Genomic DNA, 25085 nt, shown 5'->3' with positions numbered 1-25085 from the left:
TGTGAAGAGCATCCAGTAGTGGGAGGTGCTTCAGTCTCTGCATGTGTAGGCTGGGCTTAATTTGTGGAACGCTCCTCCTCCTCCACGGGACTACTCCCCAGTGTTCCCCAGTTTTGGCGAAGACAAAAAAAATGAACGCCCTCATCCTCAATGCCCTAACAATTCGTTGGCCGAAACAGGACCCCACCAGATGGAAAAAAGGGTGGGGCTGGATGCTCTTCACAGCTCAAAGAGAATGGGTGTGTCAGGTAAATACCAATGCCCTTTCTCCCATGAGCTGTTCAGAGCATCCAGTAGTGGGACATACCAAAGCTTGGCCTGTCCTACAGGAGGGACTCCGTCTGGCCTGGAATCTCCTCCTGGTCCCTGTGAACCCATTGCAGAACTCTTCTGCCAAAGGAAGCCTCAGCGGATGCAAACACATCTATTTTATAATGTCTAATGAATGGCAATGGGGAGGCCCAAGTTGCGGCTCGACAAATTTCAGTTATTGGTGCCTGTGTGGCCCACGCTGCCGATGTTGCGGCGCTCCTTGTTGAATGAGCTGTTATGCCCCTGGGCACCTGCAGGGATTGAGTCTGATATGTTTTCGCTATTGCAGCTCGTAGCCAACAGCCTATCGTAGAAGGTGAGACCTTGCATCCCTGAGTGTTGGGCTGAAAGGACACGAATAAGGCCTCCGTTTTTCTGAAAGCCGCTGTACGATTGATATATATTCACAATGCTCGCCTCACATCAAGCCTATGCCATTGCAGTTCCTTCCCTTGTGATGGTCTGGGGCAAAAATTAGGAAGTATCAGCTCTTGTGCCCTATGAAAGGCCAAGTTAATTTTGGGTATAAATGTGGGATCAGGGTGAAGGACCACCTGGTCAGCATGGAAAACACAAAGATCTTGTCTGATAGACAAGGCTGCAATCTCCGAAATACGACGAGCAGAAGTAATCGCTCTTTTTCCAATTTATTAAGAAGCCATGCTTTTGTAGGGATTGTAATGTGTTCTGAGTGTCTTTGACTGCTTGATGGGCGGAAGATGACAAAATCAAGATGTCATCAAGATAACACTGGAGTCGTACGGGGATGTCCCGGAGATGAGCAGCTAATGCTGCGAGAACCTTTGTGAAGGTCCTAGGGGCAGAAGCTAGTCCGAAAGGAAGGGCCACATATTCAAAATGGTGGTTATTATAACAGAATCTCAGAAATTTATAGTGGGAAGGCCGAATAGCAATATGCAGGTACGCCTCCGTCAAGTCTATGGACGTGAGGACGTCCCCCTTTCTGATGCCAAGTAAGATAGATTGCAGGGTATGCATTTTAAACTTGCGATATACTAAGAAATGGTTGAGACGTTTCAGGTCTAATATCGCTCTCCACCACCACCACCCGAACTTTTGGGCACAACAAAAAGATGTGAATAGAAACCTCGCCCACGTTGAGTGGTAGCTACTGGTTGGATGGCTCGTATATACAGTAGATGTTGGATAGCCGATTCCATGAGATTACGTTTAATCGGGTCTCTGGAGAGAGAGCATGACATGAAAAAATCTGGGGGAGTGGATTGAAACTCCAGCGCAAGGCTAAATCTGATCATATCTCTGACCCAGGAATCAGAGGTTGAGGAGTCCCATTGGTCGGCGAATAATTTAAGGCGTCTACCAATGGGGGTTGGGTCCCGGGGGTTATCTTGGATGCCAGAAAGACCTGTTTCCTGCTCCCCGAAAGGATCTTTTGGATTGACCACCCCTTCTGCTCCTATCCCCGAAGTCGGACCTATCCGTTTGCTGCCCTGGTCTGAATGATGGGGGTCTCTGGTATCTGGGTGAAAAGGATCCCTGGTAAAAGGGTCGAAAGGATCCCTTCCGAAAGGACTGGGGGTTTCTAGGATCTGACTTCCGAAAAAGGGAAGGAAGAATTTTCTTTTTGTTACGGGTTTCGATTAGTAATGGATCGAGGGAAGGGCTAAACAGTCTGTCTCCCACAATTGGGAATGAAGCCAGCTTGGATTTGTGTTTGAAGTCGGCTTGCCAATGCTTTAACCATAGCAAGTGGTGCACTGTGACATGTGAAGTAATGGCCCTGGCTGAAAACTTGACTGCATGATAAGTTGCATCAGCTGAGAATTCAACAGCAGCAATAAGTTTAGCGATATCTTGGCACGCTCTAAGGTTAGAATTAGGGACATGTTGCTGTAAAAGACGGAGCCATCTGAGAGACGACCGCGTGAAGAAGGAGGCGGCCGTGGCTGCTCTGATGGCCCACGCATCAGACTGATGGGCTCTGCGTAGGGCTAGCTCGGCCCGTTTTTCCTCTGGCTTTAATGCCTCCAGCGCATCACTGGGAATGGAGGAGGATGCTAATCCCACTATAGGTTGATCTACCTCGGGAGTATTCAATAATTTTGAGAAATCAGGGGCCAGATTGAAATATTTCCTGTCATATCCAGTGGGGGCTGTGTACACCGCTGCAGAGGCCCACTGCTTCTGTACCAGGTCTGAAAACATGGGAGGAACTGGGATCACCTCTGTTTCAACTACTGGTTGGTTGAAGATCAGATCCTCTGGTCCCTCTTCCGAAGGAGTTGGTGTGGTGGAAGGGGTCGACTTGTTTAGGCGTGCAATATTTTTTGCTTTAAACAAGAGAGATCTGAAAAGCTGTGGGCGGAATAAGCCTGTAAAAACAGGTTGGTCAGGAATAAGACCTTCATCCTCAGACATTCCCCTTTCTAAGGGGTCTGCTTCTGACAGGGGCTCGCTATCATGTATTGATCCGGATTCAGTCTCTTCCATTTGATCAATTTGATCCAATTCTTCCTCCTCCTCCTCCGTCAGCCCTTGGAGGTAAATGTACCTGGGTATGGTGCTGCTCCGACCTGGTCAATGACCTCAGCGATTGGGAATCATGATCGGTAAACACAGGATATTCCCTGGTCATAACTGCGTGTTGAAGCCCCGCAGCGATTCCCTGGCGGATTGCCAGCTCCATCCAGACTTTCATCCTCGCTGGAACCTCCTCAATAGGACTATCACCTTGAAGAAGACCAGCAGCCGGCGGAGTGAATGTGGCTTCAGGAGCCCTTCGTGTGGTCGGTGTCCCAGGCACTTGGGCCTGTTGGCTTTGGGGAGCCAAGCTGCGCCTGGGTGAGAGGGAGAGATCTAGGGGAGGAGGAGGGTGGGAAGAGGTAGACGGACCTGGGCTGGAGGAGGGGAAGTCCTGTGAGACTTTGTGCGCCTCCCGAGTGCGCTTGTCTATCTGCTTTTGTGGCGACTGATAGCGTCCCTTTCTGAGGCTTTAGAAGTCCCCTTAGCCTGCTTAGGTTTGTGTTGAGATTTGGCTTTTGCCTTCAAGGATGAGGTCTGAGAGGTGCTACTGTCTGCCATTTCGATTCAAATTGGAATTACAGTATGCTTGTTATATAACGCTGTGAAGGCGGTTGGCATGCCCAGGGACCTGATCTGAGTATAGACCGGTTGCCCTGATAATGGTTTTATTAACCCTTTATATATATATATATATATATATATATATATATATATATATATATATATATATATATATATATATATATATATATATATATATATATATATATATAGTACCTATCTAAAATGAGTCGTATCTCAGTAATAATATTTTATTGAAATTAAAATATTATACTGAAGAGAAATTTATTATTATTATTATTATTATTATTATTGCTCTTATAAGCACTAATATGTGTGTGTGTGTGTGTGTGTGTGTGTGTGTGTGTGTGTGTGTATATATATATATATATATATATATATATATATATATATATATGATAATAAGTATAAGAATGTTAATTAAGTGACACAATATTATGCAAAGTAAAGCCAAAACAGCCAAATTGCGAATGCCTAAAGGCCCAGATTGATAAGTGTAGGGGCCTTCAACAGCTTCCCTGCACAGGCAGACACAGGCCTGGGTGCTCGCTGTTGTGCCACTGAGATAATTGGGCTGTGAGGGTTAAGCCAACAATTTAAAACGTAAGAAATAGCCTCAAATGAAACCAAACCAAGACGAGGGTATAATAGTTTCCAGAATATTGAAGGGAACCTGCTGCTCCGAGCAGAACTACCTCACACAGCTCAAGAATGAATAACTGGTGCATGGCCACGAGGTTTTGACAGCACAAAATGGCCTCCGGCCATTAAACTTTTGGCGCGCTCCTCAAGCGGCAACTTCCCGCCTTGTAAGTGAATAGCCACCGGTGGCTCTTTCTATTAAGCTAAGCGGCGGGAAAAGGTGGAAGTTATCAAGAGTTTGAATTCTCCCCTTCAAATGGCGTTCGGAGAGGGGGAAGAGCGATACAACTCAGTTTGGAGTGAAAAATCACGTCGCTGATCGATTAAAAGGCAACGCTACGACTATCGTTCGAAATGGCAGGGGTAGAATATCGGCTGTGAGGAGGGGGCACGAGCAGCGCTGAAAAAACCTTCCTGCCACTTTGGGGCACGAATTGGCGCTTCCCTAAGACGGACCTGTCTGGCTGCGAACTCTACAATGCGAGCCAATTTGAGAAATCGGAATGGAATAGACGGCTAAAGAAAAGCGTATTAACTGTCAAACCTGCTGCGATGAAAGAATTTTTCCTGTTTCGGCCAAGGAAGAATCACAAGCACTGCCTATCTCTCATGAGGCTGAGCAAAAACTGGGGAACGCTGGGGAGGAGTCCCGTGGAGGAGGAGGAGCGTTCCACAAATTAAGCCCAGCCTACACATGCAGAGACTGAAGCACCTCCCACTACTGGATGCTCTGAACAGCTCATGGGAGAAAAACAGAGAAGTAGAAAATATAGATTGATGAGTTGAGTATGATGAAATCTCGATATTCACAATAACTGTAGTGTGTTTCTGACTGTTTGAAAATTATTAATTAAAGAAGAAATTAATAAAAAAAATAAAAAATAAAAATAAGGCCCGGCCTTATTTTGTGAGAAACACAGTATTACCAAATATTTTCCTACCATTCCAATTCTGAGAATTGCCTCAGTCACTTAGTATTAAAATTCAGACAATGAAATCAAAATATTAATTGTTTTGTGTATAGGTGTTCCTGGCATTTGAATAGTTCAAGATTCGTAACAGTAAAGAGATATACAGTCACTGTGATATTATTTTGTCACATCAGAAAACTGTAGTTGCAGAAAAATGGATTAAATCCAAATTTTATCATATCCATAAAATAATATGTGACATTATGTGCGCATTTGCAATATACTGAATATATTTCTTTTGGGTGGAATTTCATTGAAAACAAAATCATAACTGGTATCTCATACACAAAAAAATTCATAACAGAAGTTAGAATATATTTATTTATATATATGATCTTAGTCATATGCTAGTGGAAAAGGTGTTTCAGCTAATTGAAAGAAACAGATCATTCTGTGATTTTTTTTAAACAGGAAAAGAAATAAAGAGACATTGATACAACATATGTGTGTATGAATTTGTGCATGTAGATATCTATCTTCTTACAAATTGATCAGTATACTAACAAGAAGCAACTAGTTAGTGTCTAATGTTTTGCAAGTTTTAACAGGGCTATTTAATATTTTTGAGAAAGCTTAAAAGCAGACATAAATTCACTCAAATGCCAGTGAGTAAATCATGCTGACCTTCAGAGACTACCAAGTACACTTGTTCATAGTGTTTAAAATCTGGAAATATAATTCAATTGTAGCAAGAGATGCATTTTTCTAAGTAGTAGTAAATCTTACATTTTATCTTCCTTCCCTTTGCTCAAAATACAAATACAACTATATCTGTGAACACATTTACAAATAAAAGAAAAAGTATTCCAGCATAGTTTTTTTTAGTGCACGTTATTGGAATGAATTTTAAAGAGTGATTATAAGGAAGCTTTCTACTGGGAGGAAATATAGACGTCACTGAGTTACAATAAAACTTAGTGTAGCCATCTTGAATTGATATTACAAATTGTGTTTCACTTATGATCACAATTGGAAACAGAACATATGTTGTTAAGTGGTGGGATTATTAAGTGAAACCACCTGATTTTACACCTTTTTCTGTTGTGGTAGTTAAGTAAATCATCATGGTCATTAAGCAAGACATCACATTATTGCCATTTCTAACTTTCCTGTTGGTTTCCTAATAGATATTGATAGTCGAAAGTTGTCTGGGAGGTCTCAATAAGCAATAATTTGGCCCTGGGACACTACAACCATCATAAATACATGCTGATTGTCAAGTGTCTGAACTGCAATCACATGATTGCTGGGAGACTTTGACTGTCATAAATGTGAGGACTAGTTGTAAGTCATTTTTTTAAGTGCCATTGTAACTTCAAATGATTGGTAAATGAATGGTCATAAGTCGAGATAACCTTTATTACACCACATAGCTTTTGAGTTCTGCACCATAAGAAACAGCCACAAAAAGAGAATATTCTCAACAATATGAATTGGTTTCATTAATCAATTTTCTGCACTTTAGAAAAAAAAAGTCACAAGGAAGCTATATATTACCCTTTCACAATTCCTTAAAATGTTTTGCTATCAACTTCTTGAGCCATTGTAGCTTGGAATTATGGAACTGAAGTAGAAAATTAGAGGGAAAGAAGTTGAGCAAAACTGGGTTCCAACAACAAGATTATCTAGTTGAATTTGCAAAACATAGACCAAGTCTTTATTCCTTAGAATACAAGAGCAATGATGTGGTGCAGTCATAAAAAGGTATAGTCATAATTTTGAATCTTAGACTACGAAATGTTCCAACATGGCAAAGCATTATCTTTACCATACCACATTAACTGGGGTTAAAAAGAGTCCCCACACCTAATCAATACAAAAAATAAATAAAGTTAAAATACATCATATGGATTCAATGGTTTAAGATTGTATATAGGCAGATACTTGAAAAAAAGTCTCATTGAGTCCAGTGAGGCTCATTGCTGAATGAATAGCCAAAGGCATTTTTTTTTTTTAGTATCAGAAAAAAAACAGTTATGTTAAGTATAAAAGAAATCAGGAACTAATGATATTTAATGAGAGAAAGAGAGAAAAGTTGCTAGGGAAAAAGGAATAAGAGAGGAAAAACAATCACTTACCTAGAACCCCTAGCCTGTAGTTGATGGTTACAACAATGACATTTCCGTAGCTTGCTAGTATGCTGCCATCAACTATATTCCCTGTACCTTCCATATATGATCCACCATGAATATAGACCATCACTGGTTTCTTGCTGTTCTGATCGTGTATATCTGAAAAGAATACAAGTAAGGAAAACACAAGAAAGTAATACAAGTATTAAATTTAAAAAATCATAGTTTTTTTTCACCCCCAAAGAGCTAATTAGTTATTTTGCATATTTTCTCATTTCAACTGTATTTCTTATATGATCACCTCTACTTCTCTTCATTTATAACTAATAACATAAACAAATATGATTTCTAGAATAACTTTGAAAAAAATATCTAAAATATCATTTATACAGAATATAGTTGACTCTAGGAATGAAAAGGTATTAGAATATTCCCAATACTCAAATATGTAAAATATATATTGCAAACAACGTAAAAATAGATTTAAAACTGCTGTTAGAAAATCCACAGTGCAATATTCATTTCTAATATTCAATTAGCTCATTAAACATATTTTCTGCAATTTATGAAATAAAGAATGTTTGAACATAACAAACTGACATTCTTATTACCTCTCTCACCATAAACTAATATTCAGAGTACAAAAAATAGAGGCAGAATAATGTTTTTTGACAGATACATTATTCCTTCTTTCAAAGCACACTGTTTGTCCATGTAACACAAGCTACTAAGACGCAGAAAAGTACAGCAGTAGATACATTGTATAATAAATATGTTTTGCCATTGCCTTCTTTTAGAATGTTCTTTTCAACTTCTAACTTTACTTTACTGGTAATCCTACATCCAACAACTAATCATATCCAACCCTGCTTAGCTTTTCCATTTCTACTACCATTGACAATTAATATAGTGTTAAGTTTCAGGTAGTCAGCAAAATGACTTGTGCCAATTAATCAATGCCAATTTAAACAGCACTTATTCCCTGAATTGCCTTTACAGAACAATTTGTCTTACATATTCTTGACCATTATTTTCACCCAATGTACCAGGCGTGCTAGTTCAAGCGAGCCCTGGTATCATTCAAAGGGTACTGCCATTGGTTTGAATGACTATTTTATGCTATATAGAGTAGCATAATAAATCAAGATCAAGACACATTTCACAGTCTATTCCAAATAACCATACAACAGATTACTAAGCATTGCAAAAACTGGCTTTGCTGGTTTGATATTTCTTTGAAGACTTATTTGCTTTTACAATTAATGAACTTATTAACTAGAAGTAAATTTGGATCACAATCAAAAGGAACAAAGATGTATTTGTCTGGACAATATGTTATCAGTTAATAGTTCAGATCTGTTTACTTAGCTATAGATTGAAATAAAAAAGAATATTTTTTTAGAAATATCACATATTGTAATATGTTGTTATTATATTCATGCAAGAATTTTCAATGGGAAATGAAGTAATCTTATAACTATAATTAAGTTGTTCCTGGGATTCCATAATCCTATATTTGAATATGGTATAAACACCTAGTTTCATTATTTGGAAATAGTTGAAGACTGCAAGGAAATAAGATAACAGTTGCATTACCCAAGAAGCAGATATTTCAGCAGCTACATTTCTAAAAAAAAAATAATTACTCTGTATCATCAGAAGCAGGATATTAAAAAGCGATCCCACCATACTATGCATATTTCTGAATGGAATTGAATAGAAAGACAAATTGATAAATAGGTGTAGAATGTTTCAGATATGAAAATTAAGGAAAAATCAGGTGATAATCCTAAAACAAGACTATAACAAGAGAAGCTGTCTAAAGTAAACAATTCCTCAAATTTCATATTTATGGCACAAGTTTCAATCCTGATTTCACATGGATCCTATACAGGCTTCATATCCCAACATATCACCCCATGGAAAGGTAACCGTAGATAGAAAACATTTCATGATAAAAGTTTGCTATTTAGTGCAAACTTTTATCATGAAATGTAATGTTGGCTATGTTTATTTTAAGTCTGAAAAACCATCACAATATATCAAAGACGTATATTTCAAAAAGGTTCTGGCTGAATTTGAAAAGCTATGTAGGTAAAAATAAAATAAAACTAGCCTCCTATAATGTATACAACTTTCTGACTTATTTTAGCTAGAGAGAGAAAGGCATTTTTGCATAGTACAATATAGTCCTCTGCAAGAATTCACTAAATCCATAGGAAAGTTCCAATTCCCTTGCATTTGATCATTATCAAGTAATTTAAAGAATATCCCTAAAAATAAATATATATACCTACCAGTTTGTCATGGCTGATACTGCCTGAGCAGCTGTACTAATAACATCCCACAGATTCTATTAAAACATTTACAGAAATAGGTTTCCTTGCAATTTTACAATAACATGCAAGTGATAGAATTCCAAATAGGACAGGTATAATTTGTTGACTATTGTATAAACTCACAAAATAGCTTTTCAAGAGAAATGCGGGAATAAATGGTAGAGGCAATTTTGTCTCAATTACATGCAAAAGAAGGAAGCTTCAAAAAAAAATAAAACAAAGCAAGTTAGAAAACATCACTGAATTTCCTTGACTTGTTACATATTGAAGATAAGAAAAAAAAGAAAAAAAGAAACCCAAGGGAAGTGTAATTGCATCCAGTATAAGGGAAAGAGAAGAAAAATAATGTGAAGGTGAATTTACAAGCTACTAAAAGAGAAAAGAAAAAGAAACTATACAGAACATGCAAGGTTTCAGTTCCATTTCTTTCTTCCCAATTAAAAGTTGGGAATTGGAATAAGCATTTGGTTGTAAATAACGTTTATGTCACTCCACAGATATTACAGATAATTTGAACTCTTATCTCAAATAGGAATTGCAGTAATTTAAATGCTAATTTGTATTTTAGAAAAAAAAGGAAGGTGGATTTTAGATAAGACAAAAATAAAACACCACACCAAAATGTGGGTGATTAAATAAAGAAGGGGAAAAATTTATATTCATGCATATCAGGACTGAGTTTTTTGGGGGGAAAAAACAACAACAAAAATACCTTCATCTTCCCCACGATCAGTACTGGTTATATCATCTGTGCTTTTCTTTGTGTTGGCTCCTAGGTTCAGAGGGAGCAGGAGAATAAAGGGAAAAAAGATAATTTGAAAAAAGCAAATTCCCCAAAATTTAAAGAAAACGATCCGGAAATTGCAAAAGAAAAAAAATGTAATACACACAAAAAAGTCAACATTTGTACTGGAAAAATAAAGGTTGCAAATTCCACAGAAACATAAATCTAAAAATATTCCAACAATTTAAAAAAAATGCTAGTGGGGAAAAACTGTTATCTTGTGTTAATGCAGTTAGTTTGACTACATTTGAAAAGATGAAATTGGTATGTATTTATTATTTCTTTACATTGAGAGTTCAATTTTCAGTACATGATAGATCAAATGGACTTTTATGAAAATTGTTTAAGAAATGGACATGTGATGAAAACATTTGTGAAATTCAATATAAGATATTCAAGATACGTTTTAACCCTAACCATACTGAATCTGGATCCCAAGAAATACAAGAAGTTGCCATTAATATTTCATGGCAAAACTACTGTATTTGAAAATAAGAAAAAAAAATCATAGACATAATTTATCACCTATAGTTTGGGTTTGCTGTTCAAAGGGGAAAAGTCAAAAGTTCTACAATTAGAATTTAATGGGGGTGCAATGGCTAGAATGTAGAATTGCAGGCAAACTCTGCCCAAAGCCTGGAATTCGATCCTGATGGAGCTCAAAGTTGACTCAGCCTTCCATTCCATCCTTCCAAGATTGGTAAAATGAGGATCCAGATTGTTAAGGAAAATATGGTGAGTTTGTACACCATTCAGAGAATGCTGTAAAGCACTATGGGTGGTATATAAGTCTAAGTGCTATAGTTATGAATATGAAATGATTTTGCCATGTAATATATAGGCATTGTAGAATATTTTTGATGTATAAGTTGGCAACAATATTCAACACCTAAGGACTTTCCTAATATTTTATACTGAAATTAAAAATAAAATCCAATAAATAAAAACCAAAACCAATTTGTTCAGATATACATAGCATTGTTCAATCATACTTTTATTTTTGCCATTCATAAAGATATTTTGAGTTTACCTCTGATCAGAAAAAAAAATTCATGCTGAGACAGTTTAAGTCTTTGGATCACTGTGAAAATACATATTTAATATGTGCATAGCAAAAGGCAAGTAAAACATTCACTTTTAAAATAAATCCAAATAACATACATAGGATAATGCAATATGGGACTGAAACATATTTTTTAAAAGCATGGGGATTGCAATTTCAGTCTGAGGATTTTTAGGTGCAATCCAGATCACTGATTACCGGCCATCACACAGAGCACCCTCAGATCTGCTCAGAGGAAGCTGGCAGTAAGAATAGTGAAATATACAGCATATACTCATTGTCTTCTGTAGCATTACTGAGAAACATTTCCTCCAATAAATAGCAGTGTGAAAACATACACTCATTCAGAAATACTTGCTTATAAAGAACTTTCACTTCATTAACATGGCTGGAATAGTCTGGATATACAGACACCAGTGATATTTAATATGTATGTCATTGAATACTCCTGGTTTACCTTTTTTTCTGTTTTAATTGTTGGAAAGCCACCCATGGGTATGATGCAATACAATGGGCAGCTAATATTAGTCAAACAAACTAATCAATAAGCAAGCAAGCTAATAAAATGACCTTCAGGAAATTTGTGGACTTCTAGGAGACTACAGCTGTTGTGCTTTTTCTTAAGTGAAGATTGTCTATGAGGGATTATCCTTCTTTTATTGAGTGAGATAAGGCACTCCAGTTTCAGTACTGTTTTGTGTGTATGCTTTATCATAGAGTGAATCTGATAAAGCTAAATAAGCAGCTTAGAACTGGGGTTGAAAAAAACCTATAGTGACAAGAGAAACAAACCAGAAACTGCAGGGGGAAAAAAGTCAACTGACTCCTTTTGTTCTAAAGATGCCAATTGCTTTTTATAAATAGAAGGATATGGGATATCAGGATCAAAGCTAAAGTTGAGAAGTAATTGCATCCGACATCAAGAAAGCTTAGTCCAGGTAACTAGTATGCCCCAAACTGAAGTCATGGTGCTTTCTAATCAACCATCTTAATGTGATGTAGAGCTACTGTTTTTGTGTGGTATGTACCCATTGTTGCACTGGGAGCCAACACTTCAAAACTTAACATTACAGGGCCAACTTATTTTTACATTGATTTATCATTTCTTTGCTGCTTTTCTTTAAATAATCTGTCATAAAAAGGGATACATTTTAAATCACCTTGTTGTTGATAAAATTATACTGTGAATTTCTGTAGAAAATACAATAATATTCAAATAAACAAATAGACCATGATGGGCTTCTTAAGCAGTTTCTGCGTGCCACAGAATATGTGTGCCAAACATGCTATTACAGCATTTTTAATAGTGTTTTAATAGTCCGATAATGCTTATTTATCTTTTGTTGTATATACAATTTATTGCTCAAGAATCAGATTGCATAGCCTTTTATTAGTACTGTTTAGTAATCAATGCATTGTGCAGTTATTCAGTATAACTAATATTGGATTTTTAATTTTTACTACTTCTCTCATTTCATTTTTATTCCCAAAGTAACCTTTGACAGTGAGGTCATTACTGTTAATTTATTTGCATTCTATTTATGTGGATGTAATAATTATTCTTAATGTGGTTATATTGTTATTGTTTGGTTAGACCTCACTGTTCACATATTTAAATTTCTAATTCGTTTTCAAATTCTCATAAACATACCATTTTACAGAAAGAAAATACAATATGATTTCTCTATTGTTTAACACATGTCTTTGTCATCCCCTTTCCAATGTCTCTGTATTTTAAAAAAATACATGCTTAAGAAGCGTGTGTACATTTCTATACTGCTTATTGTTCAGAATACATGATAAATTTAATATAATATTAATATAATTATTTTGCAGTCCTATTCTTAGTTAATAGAAATAAGCATGTGAAATCCAATGTAAGTAGGATTATGTTATTGTGTGTGTGTGTGTGTGTGTTTGTGTATGAACAATGGTGCCTTGGTACTCAATGTTAATTGGTTCCAGGAAGCATGATGAGTACTAAAAAAGATGAGTACCAAACAAACCACATGACTTAACATGTGACTCTTTTCAGCCAGGAAGGACTTCCTATCTGTTCCTTTTCTATGTCAACAATCTTCCCAGCATGGCCAACCTACTGTCCACCCTCTGAAGCCATTCCCACTTCTTTTTACAGTGGCTTTTCTGGCTTGGCTAACTTCCTGTCTGCTATCAAGGCCGTTCCCCTCTACCTATTACAATGTGTTGAGTAGCAAACAAATGACAAGTGCCGGGACATTTTCGCATCAAAATATTTTGAATAACAAATTGAATGAGTTTTACCAAATTGAATGAGTTTTGAAGCACTTGAGTACCGAGGTAGAAAGTGTGTGTGTGTGTGTGTGTGTGTGAGAGAGAGAGAGAGAGAGAGTGAGAGTGAGAGTGAGAGTGAGAGTGAGAGAGAGAGAGAGAGAGAGAGAGAGAGAGAGAGAAATAGAGACAGAGAGTAACGTACATACAGCACTGTGCAAAAGTGTTAGGGAGTTGTGAAAAAATGCTGTAAATTAATGTTTTCAGAAATTGAAGTGTTAATAGTTTATTAAGTAAATGAACAGAAGAGAAATCTAAATCAAATCAATATTTGGACTGACTACCCCTTGCCTTCAAAACAGCATCAATTCTTACACTTGCACACTTGCACAAAGTCAAAGTCATTTTGTAATATTACAGGTGTATGATTAAACAATTATACCAAGAAGGTGCTAATGCACATCAATTTTATATGTAAGTTGAACACAGTCGTTAACTAAAACAGCTGTGTAAGAGACTTAAAACTGGATGAGAAAGCCAAACTCTGCTACTAAGGTGAAGTTATAGAAGACAGTTTCATGTTACAAGTCATACACCATGGCAAAACTGAGCACAGGGAAAGACAAAAGGTGGCTATACTGCATTAGAAAGTTTTCTCCCAGGCAAAGATTTCAAAGCAGACTGGGTTTGCAAGATGTGCTGTTCAAGCTCTTTTGAAGAAGCACAAAGAAATAAGCAATGTTGAGGACCATAGAAACAGTGATTGGCCAAAGAAACTTAATACAGCAGATGAAAGATACATCATGCTTACTTCTCTTTGACATCAGAAGATGTCCATCAGTGCCATGAGTACAGAATTTGCAGTGGAAGCCAAGTACACCCATCTATTGTCTGGAGAAGTATAGCCATGAGTGGTCTTTGTGGAAGAATTGTGATCTAAAAGCTATACCCCTCACATGGAAACAAGGTGAAGCAACCCAACAATGCCTGAAAACATAGGAACTGGGGTGCAAAAAATGGCAGAAACTGCTCTGAACTGATGAGTCAAAATTTGAGATATTTGGCTGTAACAGGAGCCAGTTTGTTCACCGAAGGGCTGGTTAGCAATACAATAATGAGTGTCTGCAAGCAACAATGAAGCATGATAGAGGTTCCTTGCAAGTTTGAGGTTGCATATCTGCAAATGGAGATGGAATTTTGGGCAGGATCAATGGTGTCCTCAATGCTGAAAAATATAGACAGATACTTATCCATCATGCCATACCATCAGAGAGGTATGTGATTAGCCCCACATTTATTCTAAAGCAGGACAGTGGCCCCAAACATACAGCCAAAGTCATTAACAGCTATCTTTAGCTATCTTCCTACTTGCTTAAAAGTCTGTGCTGACCAATTGGCCCCCATCTTCACCCAAGTCTTCAATAAATCACTAGAGATGTGCTATGTTCCTTCTTGCTTCAAACGTTCTACTATCATCCCAGTGCCAAAGACGACCTCCGTCAGGGAACTGAATGACTACAGACCAGTTGCTCTAACATCTGTAGTTATGAAAATCTTTGAAAGGCTTGTGCTGTCCCACCTGAAAACCATCACAGATCCGCTGTTAGATCCCATGCAGTTTGCATACCGAGCAAATAGATCGACAGATGATGCTGTTAACATGGCTCTGCATTACATCCAACACCAGGAGGCCCGTTTTTCAGCCTCTCGAGTCTCTGCGCAGCCCCTGTACTTACCTGGCATCCAAAACAGGCCATGTGGGTACTCCTGGGAGGGTCAGGGTGGGATGGGCGGGGCCAGCCAGGCGTGGGATTTACCAATTTGCCAAACTGGTCATTAAAAATGAATAAAATTAGCTACTAGTTTGCCTGAACCGAGGAGAACCAGTAGCAGCCCATCTGTGGTTTGGTTGCCTTGTGCCATATGCCTCGTCCCCTGACCCAATATATCTCTTCATTCAGAAATTCCCCTTCCTTTTATTTTCCACACCGCAAATATCTCTTGCATTTATTTTTCCCTGCACTGTGAAGTTCTTTGCACAGGGGGGGGGGCGCGGGGCAGGGGAGGATTTTGACAGCTTCCCTTAAAAAGAGGGGGTGAAGGTGTTGGATCATCAACCCAGTGAATTTTTTTCCTCCTTGCCCCCAGCAAAGCCTCCCAGGAAAACCAAGCATGCAAAACTAAATGCATCATCATGTAAAGACACAACAAAGGTGCCAAATGATACAGATCCACAGAACTGCAGAAGATGTGCCAAGCGTGTTAGGAATTGATAGTCACCTAACAGTTGGGTTGGAAATATATAAACCAGGATAGATATTTAATACTGTCTCTTTCAGGGAATGCTAAAATTGTAATTGGGTGTAGTTCCTCAAACGGCCATAAGATGGAGCCAGAAACCTGGGTTGTTTAGTCCTGTTGTTGATAGTTGCTAGTTGGTCGATGTTCTGATGTTAGCTGTTTCCTGAATATTTCCCTATTGACTGTTGCTGATCGTCGTTATACTTGGATTACTTTAAGACTGTTACTGAACTGTGTATGATACTGGACTTTGTTATTTGGATTATCCCTGGACTGAAAACTGACTGCTTTAACTGTGTATGACTTGGACTGCTTGTTGGACTTTGCTTAACTGTTTACTGGAAGTAAAAACCTACATTTTACTATACAGTGTATCTGTGTGCTGGTTGTGTGTTATTCCTCACCGCTATCACTACATCTCCCTGTGTGCACTTATTCTCCTAACGGGGAATTACCTCAACAAAGCGTTTCCATGATTTTTTGATACTGCCTGGTTGGAAGAAGAACAAAAAAAAAAAAGGAAAAATGCTTTTGAGAACTGGGCAGGGGAGAGGAGGAAAAAGGGAGGCACCCTTGTTGTGCTAAATTAAGAGCAGATTAAAAGCAGGTGGGTGGGCTGACAATAAAGCAGCCACAGCTCCATGACTCTGTGTGTGTGAGAGAGAGAGAGGGATGGGTGGGAGAGATGGACGGTGCTCATCCCAGTTGCTTGGCTACCAGAATATGATAGATTGACGTGGTCATAGCTGCTGAACTTTGATGAAAATGACACTAGAAAGAAAAAAAAGGAAGTTGGGAATCATTTTAAAGTAAGCCAGCAGAAACCTGAAACCTACCTTTCCAGTGAGAGACACACACATACCCTTCAATGACCAACCCCAAAGTTCATCCCAGCCAAACCAATGAATGAAATGTGATTCAACATTAATGTTTAATTGAAACCTACAGAAGGGGTGTGCATGTTGGTGTGTGTCTCTCACTGGAAAAATAGATAACAGATCCTGGTAATACAAATAGTACATTTCAGCCACTCTTTTCATGTCCCACTGTGAACTATCCAAATACTACTGGGAAAACCTCTGTCACCCCCACAACCCCCCCCCCACTATTCAAAAGCTGCTAGCAAAGCCTCTCTATCATCCCCTCCCTTGCCATCCAAATGGTGCTGGCAAATGTGAGACTGCAGCCCCACCCAGTCCCTCCTGTACTACCACTGCTTTCCAGTACTGGTGTGCCTCTCACTATTGGGTGCATGCCAAAAGCATGCCAGAAACTAGAAGCAACAGAGGTGCATTTAATCATCCATGCGGGGGATTGGTCATGAAGATTTGGGTTGTGATCACAATTAGGCAGCCTTGGAGAAGCAGAAGAGAAGTTGTGCAGCCAGTATATCAGTGGTGAAGGATTAGCCGTGGATGAAGAGCCATGGTGGGTCAGCCAGCCATGCTGAAAAATCCAGGGTGAAATGGACAGGGTCATGTAGCCATGAAGAATTGTTACAGACCCTTCTGTGAGTGACTTTTAAACATGATTGAGACCTATTGAGATCAACTCAGCATGGCTTAATTGAACTGGAGAAGAGCTTTAGGGTACAGTATCACTAGTAAGAAGCAGTGCCTTGACATTGAATTGTATGACAAGTAGGACATTCAGCCATATGATGATTAGCATTATAAAAACATTAATTCCATCTGATAACCTACTTTATAAAGCAAGCTGACTATTTATATAACAATATTCACTATTATAGGCTTTATAATAAACTTCAATATATTTTATCAATTCTCACAATCAGCTAACCATTAGGAATTATTTTTCACAACTTCTGAAATCAACATGTACTTATAATCGCTTTCAGAATTGCATTATTAAATGCTGTGTATTTGTTACAGCCTCTCATGCCAATAACAACAAAAAGAAATAAAATTTCCTAAGTTACAATTTAAATGTTACATTTTAATTATTTCTTTAAACCTCCAATGTATCACGATGCTTACATCATGCTGCGTTGGGTTACATCATGTTATGACCAGTGATGTAACCCGTCGCAATGCAATGCACACATCGCATTTTGTCAGCAAGTTAGGATATTAGGATGTTGTTGACCTGTCTAGATGGACATTGCCATAAGGTAGAATATACTCCTCCTAAGTTTCAAAATATAAACTGGTACCTTCTTGAGACATACAATCAAAGTGCCAAAATAGTGTTTTATTCAATTCAATTTTTATTAAATAAAAATAGTGTTTTATTCAACACATACTTAGTGTGGAAATATACACTGAAAGGCATATTTTCCAGTAACAACCAAAATGTTTAAGACAAACCCTGCCCACCACAAATACTCTGTATACTAATTATAATTGTGTCATTTCTGTAATAGTAATATTCATATGAAACATCAGATGGTGAAGTATTTAAGAAGAAAGATGTTGTAATCGTTGGAATATTCAATTCAACATTAAAAGAGTATAGGGTTCAAATTCCTTTTCAGATACAAGGCTGCCTCTGTAACTTAGATTTTTTTTTAAATATAGTAACAACAATAAAGCACATCTGAATAATAAAGATTCTTAGGAGGATAGAAGGAAATAAAATCTAGCTCGAGTTCTTTTAAGAAAGGTTGGGATAAAATATTATCTGAATAATTGCAATAATATGTTTTATGGGCACCCCCTTTGTTGATTTGTTAGTTTATTTGAGCTGATTTTATCAACCATCTGAATATTATATTTGATTTTAGGGTTAGGGTTATTTATGAGATAGCTAAATTCTGGCTACATTTTGATGCTAAGTGGTCGGTATCAGGCCCATCTGGAAAACCTAAGCTTATCCATAAGTGTCTACTAATGTGCTTCATGGATGAAAATTAAATTTCAGCCAACATAGGAAAATTATTTCCACCCCATATATAAAATGCTCTAATTTCAAAGGAAGGTTGAGGTTCAGTTCTGAAATGTATAAAACACCACACTTCAAGAAATCAACACACAAATAAAGGTTGACACTTTTGATCCAAATTGTACGTGCATGCTCCCAAGATTATTGCTCTCCAGAGAGGTTTAGAAGAAGTTTCAAAGCAAATATATGTATCCCAGGATAATATTGCAGGATCCAATCTTGTTCGGTCACACAGACCAGAAGTTTATTCTTCCAAGCTTTTGGATTTGTGCTGAAGCCCATCCTCAGAAAACTTTTATTTACTGAAATGTGTGACCATTCTATCTGTTGTATTTTATGTGGTGCCTGGTTGGATCTGGCTTCTTATTGGTTGATTGGGGTATTGGTGGCTGGGTATTAGCCATTGGCTATTGTTTCCATGCCAAGTCCTCAGCTCCTAAGTATTGATAAGCTGGTGGTAAATCAGAACTCCACAGGATAACATGGAAGTTTCCAGAAGAAATTTGGAAAAACAGTTTAACTCTGTAACAGCAATAGCAGAGCGGATGTATCATTGTGATACTTATCTATCCATCCATCGTATTACTATCTGGGGTGATCTGGATAATAACTGTCTGTAAATCTAGTTAGCTAATGAAACATAACTTTTCATAACTTAAAGAACATTAACTTGAAATTATAAAAATAGAATGTTCAAAAAATCTAGGGTGAAGATAGATTTAAGTTTTTTTTAAAAAAACAATTACTCCAAATCCTAAAAAAAAATGTTAGCTAAGTTGTATTCAGATCTTCTCTGGCCCAGTCAATCATCTGGATTTAAATATACAAATTTGCACATTTATTTCAATCAGAATAGAGCTGGAAGGGATCTTGGAGGTCTTCTAGTTCAACCCCCTGCTAGGCAGGAAACCCTATAGCATTATCCAATCTATTCTTTAAAACCCTTTCAGACAGATGGCTGTCCAGTCTTTTCTTAAAAACCTCCAGCGATGAAGCACCTACAAATTCTGAAGGCAAGGTGTTCTACTGGTTAATTATTTTCACTGATAGGAAGTTTCTCCTTCATTCCAGCTTGCTTCTGTCCTTGATTAGTTTCCATCCATTGTTTCTTGTCTTGCCTTCTGATGCTTTGGAAAATAAGTTGTCCCTCTCTTCTTTGTGGCCTCAAACACCGGAATACTGCTATCATGTCGCTCCTAGTCCTTCTTTTCTCTAGACTAGCCATACCCAACTCATGCAACTGTTCTTCATATGATTTTGACTCCAGGCCTTTAACCATCTTAGCTGTTCTTCTTTGCACTTTTTCCAAAGTCTCAACATCTTCTTTGTAATGTGGATGCAATATTCCAGGTGTGGCCTTATTGAGGTTTTATAAATACTTCATGTGATTTTGATTCTATATCTTCTATATCTCTGTTTATACAACCAAGGATCGCATTAGTTTCTTTGGATGCTGCCTCACATTGTTGGCTCATGTTTAAGTGATTGTCCACTAGGACTCACAGTTATTGTTTTTTAGCCAGGTTTTGCCTGCTTTGTACTTTTACATTTGTTTTTTCCTCCCCTGGTGTAAAACCTTGCTTTTCTCCATATTAAATTCCATGTTGTTGGATATGGCCCCTTGTTCAAGTCTGTCAACATCTTTTTGGATCCTGAGCTTGTCTCCTGGGTTATTGGCTATTCCTGTTAGCTTAGTGTCATCTGCAAATTTGATGAGTTCCCCTTCTATTCCCTCATCTAAGTCATTTATGAAGATATTGAAGAGCCTAAGAAAGAACCTTGTGGTACCCCACTTGCTTATTTCCCTCCATGTAGATCTAGTACCATTAAGGACTACTCGTTGAGTATGGTTTGTCAGCCAGTTACAAATCCATCTAGTGGTGATGCTGTCTATCCTACATTTTTCTAGTTTACCAAGAAGTAGGTTGTGGTCTACTTAGTTGAATACCTTGCTGAAGTCAAAGTATACTATATCCACAGCATTTCACTGGTCTATCAATTTAGTCACTTTGTCAAAGAATGAAATAAGATTGGTTTGGCATGATCTATTTTTAACAAACCTCTGCTGGGTTCTATTTGTAATTTTGTTTCTAGATGTTTCTAGTTCTATTTTATATATCAACTCCCAAAACTCCACAAAGAGGGAACTCCGCTAAGACCAATTGACAGCAGCATCAACTCTGTCATCTACAACATTTGAAAATATCTACATATTAGCTCCTCTAGTTGGCAACACAACCTGTCACATCAACAATTCACAGGACTTTGCCAGCAAGATTTAGAAATTAAAACTGGACCCGGATGAGATCATGGTTTCCTGTGATGTGACTTCTCTCTACACTTGCATTCCAACTACCGAAGCTGTCATAGTAGTGAAAAAATGACTGCTACAAGACAGCACCTTAGGTAACAGAACCAACCTCAGCCCAAAACACATATGTGCCATGCTTGATCTCTGCTTGACCACTACTTATTTTAAATACAATGAAGGTTTCTACAGAGAAAAACACAGCTGTGCCATGGGCTCACCAGTGTCCCCCATTGTAGCCATTTCTACATGGAAGAGGTAGAAACCAAAGCGCTAGACTCCTTCATGGGAATTCCACCCATTCACTGGTATAGGTGTGTGGACAATACTTGGGTCAAGGTCAAAACACAGGAATTGGTAGCATTCAGCAAACATATCAACTCTGTGGACAGATACATCAAATTCACATGGGAAAATGTTAAGGAAAATAGTTTAGCCTTCCTGGACTGTGCAGTACACATTAAGGAAGACAGAAGCCTTAGCACAGAAGCCTAACTCACACAGATCAATATTTACATTTTGATTCTCAGCACCAACTGGGGCATAAAATGGGAGTCATCAGAACTTTATATCACTGAGCTGAAGGCCTGTCTACCAGCAAAGATGGGAGAGAAAAGAACTAAAATACATCAGGAAGGCTCTCAGAACATGTGGCTATCCCAACTGGGCCTTCATCAAATCTCAAAAAAGACCTTACAGGAGCTCATACAGGCAATGATGAAAACAATAAATGAAGCAACGTTGTCATTCCATACATTGCAGGCATATTGGAAAAGCTCAGGAGGATCTTCAACCAACATAAGATACATGCACATTTCAAACCCAAGAATATACTAAGGCAGAAGCTTGTCCACATCAAGGATAAAATACCTAGACAGAAACTGAGCAACATGGTATATGCAATACAATGCAGTGAGCCATGTGCAGATCTCTACATTGGGGAAATGAAACAATCACTTCATAAACACATGGCACAACATAGAAGAACAAACACACCAGGACTAGATTCAGCAGTCTAGTTGCATTTAAAAGACACTGGCCGCTCTTTTGAAGACAATAAAGTCATATTTTAGACAGACATGATTACTGGTTTGAAAGAAAGGTTAAATATCAAAATTAAACAAATATTTTTAAACAGGCAGTATAGAAAGAATATTAATAGTCTGGTAAGCAAACAAATTAATCATCAGACAAATTAATCTTGAATCCTCATTTTAGATACAACTAATCCGGATCAAATTATCATATCTTAGACACATTATACAAAGAACTAGCTCTCTTGAAAATGTATAATGCTGAAAAAGATGGAAGGAAATAGAAGAACAGCAGCAAGTTGGATGGATCTAACTATATCAACAATGGGCGAACCATTGGACAAGATTGGGGACAGATTGTGCTGGAAAAAATCTATCCAGGTGTTTGCCAAGAGGCAACACTATATAGAGTAGTGTTTGTGTGTTATTTGCATATCCATACAGGATGCAGAGACATATATAAAATATTGGCTCCATATATTAATAAACTGAAGTATATATCTGAAGTATAATCTTCCAAACTAATAGAGGCTTTGTGTTTAACATTCCAGTCATCAACAACATTATAGTTTGCATATTACAGTGGAAAACTATGTGTATGGTTTCAGCCGTATTGTTTTTTAAAAAAATGAAATGGCTAAATATATTTCAATGAAACTACCCAAGCAACTTCTAATGTTGAATATTGATTGGTGTACATGTGGTGCCAAAATAGATATTTGGGCTTGTTAAAGCATTTGGTTGCCAGTTAGCATCATTGTTCTGTTATTTTTTTTTTTTGTATGTGTTTTAGGATGACCCATTGATGATATGCATGTATCTAGTGTTTGAGAAAATGCAATGCTGTTTTTCAGGAACAGTTGTAGCTTATGAATAATGCATTTAAATTGCTTGGGTTGTGAATTTTTAGGTGACAAACAGTTGTGTTCTGTTGATTTATTTTTGAAGTATAGTTAAGTTCTCTCTAGAATACATTTGACTATATTGATTTGTCTATTTATCTATAAATCTCATTGGATTGGTACAGGAACCATCATAGCTTCTTCCTCTAATGTGATATAAGCCATTATCTGCCAATATGAATTCTATAAACAGGCCAAATTCAAAAATTAATGGGCACAAATTTTGACATCAGCATTCAGAAGGACAAAGTAGTATCAGACCAAGACCCCTGCGCATCAAAACAGGCTATCACATCAAGGTCTCCCCAAACAATGGATTTTTAACAATCATCTTATCTTCCATCCCTTTCTACCCCCCAAACTCATGCCAATTTAAATCCTTCATAAATTTAGTCACATCATAAATATGGTAATGTGAACTATAGATCATAAAAGCTTGTGCCTCTTAGTAAAGTTGGTATCAGACTCATGGCTCTGGATTTCCTCCTTAAAATTTTAAATGTTCCTTGTTTTACATATTTTTCACTATTTATGCATTCCATTATTCTTATTCTCTATATGCAATATTTTCCCAGCATGTTTCATTTTGTAATTTTAAGTAAAAGTATCTTTTTTATTCTTTCAATAGAAAGTGTGGTATTGGATGAATTCCACTGCCATATGAATGGATGAATAAATTTATGCTTAAACTGTGCATTCAAAACTGTTTTAGCAAAAACTAACACACACATACACACATATTCATTCTTGAGTTATGTGATCATATTTTTTCTACCTTCTATTTATGTCACATAACAAAAATAACTTTTTCCATGGATTTCATTCATTCATTGGTTGTGTATATGTTTTCCTCCAAAACCCATCCCTGTTTCTATCATTATCACCATGCATTGAAATATAATCTGCAATTCTCATCCAATTGTCACATCCATATGCATCCTCAATAACATAATTACATTACAGTGGTAACTTGGTAATAATCAATTGGTTCTGGGAGGCATGATGAGTAGCAAAACCAATGAGTACTAAACAATTTTTTCCCATAAGGAATAGTGAAGTGAGTCACAAGGTAGACGACATTGACAAGTTCTAGCTTGTGCATTGAGTACGAAACAAATGATACATACCAGGACAAAATTTTCACATGAAAATGCATTGAGTACCAAATGTGATGAGTTTTAAAGCAGTTGAGTACCAACATTCCAGTGTAGTTCATATTCTAACATATATTAAGATTTTTCATTCATAAATAATCCTATACTTTCAGAAACATGAAAGTTGATGAATGTATTTATCAACTCGCCCCAATATAAATTTTCCCTTCTCTTAGTTTTACAAACTATAACAATTCTTTTTCCCTTTTTTCATTGTACTATTATTAATGCATTGTTTACAATACCTCTCACATTTCATGTAGCAAATTTCCACAGCTATTTCACTAGCCCATTTATATTATTATATATTAAAACAGTATGCACACTACTAATAAAATAATTCAGAGTTGAAGAAACAATACAAATATTCATTTCCTGATATCTTAGAAAGTAAAATCTCCAGAAAATAATAATCCAAAAATATGGCTTTTTCTGAAATTAGCCAAGGAAAAGAAAACAGTAACAACCTTCTTAATTCCAATATATTATTATGGCTGCTATGGTAACTGCTGATTTAAACTGCTTTAAGGGCATTTAGAACATGTTAAAGCATGTCACAGTGACAGCTCTTTCTTGACTGAAATCTTTTTTTAATCTATCAAATATAAAGGAAATGAAAGTTTACCTGTTTCAGTCCTGACACAGAATACATACAATCTTGCCTTTTACTACTGCGTAGTTTCATATAAAATATAGCTCATGTATGGAAGTTGTACTGGGAATAGCAAAAGAATTATTGTTCATCACTTAAGTATAAGAAGCCTAAGATTAAGAATGTCTAAAATATCCTACTTCTTGACAGATAATATATTTTTGTTCAGGAAGTGGGGAGGGAATTTAAGCTAATGTGAATTTTTTTTTTTATCATTAAAATATATTTTGGGGGTTGGGAGTCTTTGGTCAATGGAGAATTGCCATCTTTGGTCTTGGATGGGGTGACATTGCCCCCAACAGACCCAGTGCAT

At 37.1% G+C, this 25085-nt stretch overlaps 1 protein-coding gene across 2 annotated transcripts in view; it reads right to left on the bottom strand.

Moving 5' to 3' along the window:
• NLGN4X (neuroligin 4 X-linked) overlaps positions 1–25085 on the bottom strand; it is a 180524-nt gene that overhangs the window by 73358 nt on the left and 82081 nt on the right. Inside the window, exons 3-4 of one of the 2 annotated variants that reach the window (XM_026666894.2) lie at positions 10136–10195; positions 7091–7243 (exon numbers count right to left, since the gene is read on the bottom strand). In XM_026666894.2, coding sequence (XP_026522679.1) covers positions 7091–7243; positions 10136–10195 — 213 coding nt within the window. The remainder of the gene's footprint in view (positions 1–7090; positions 7244–10135; positions 10196–25085) is intronic. The other variant, XM_026666895.2, reaches the window with a different exon arrangement.

The sequence above is a fragment of the Notechis scutatus genome, chromosome 5, assembly GCF_049901735.1.
Source record: "Notechis scutatus isolate UNSWTSFEM ecotype Mainland chromosome 5, rNotScu1.2, whole genome shotgun sequence".
NCBI lineage: Eukaryota > Metazoa > Chordata > Lepidosauria > Squamata > Elapidae > Notechis > Notechis scutatus.
Note: the sequence above shows the minus strand (reverse complement) of the source record. Positions and strands in the feature narration are given on the sequence as shown.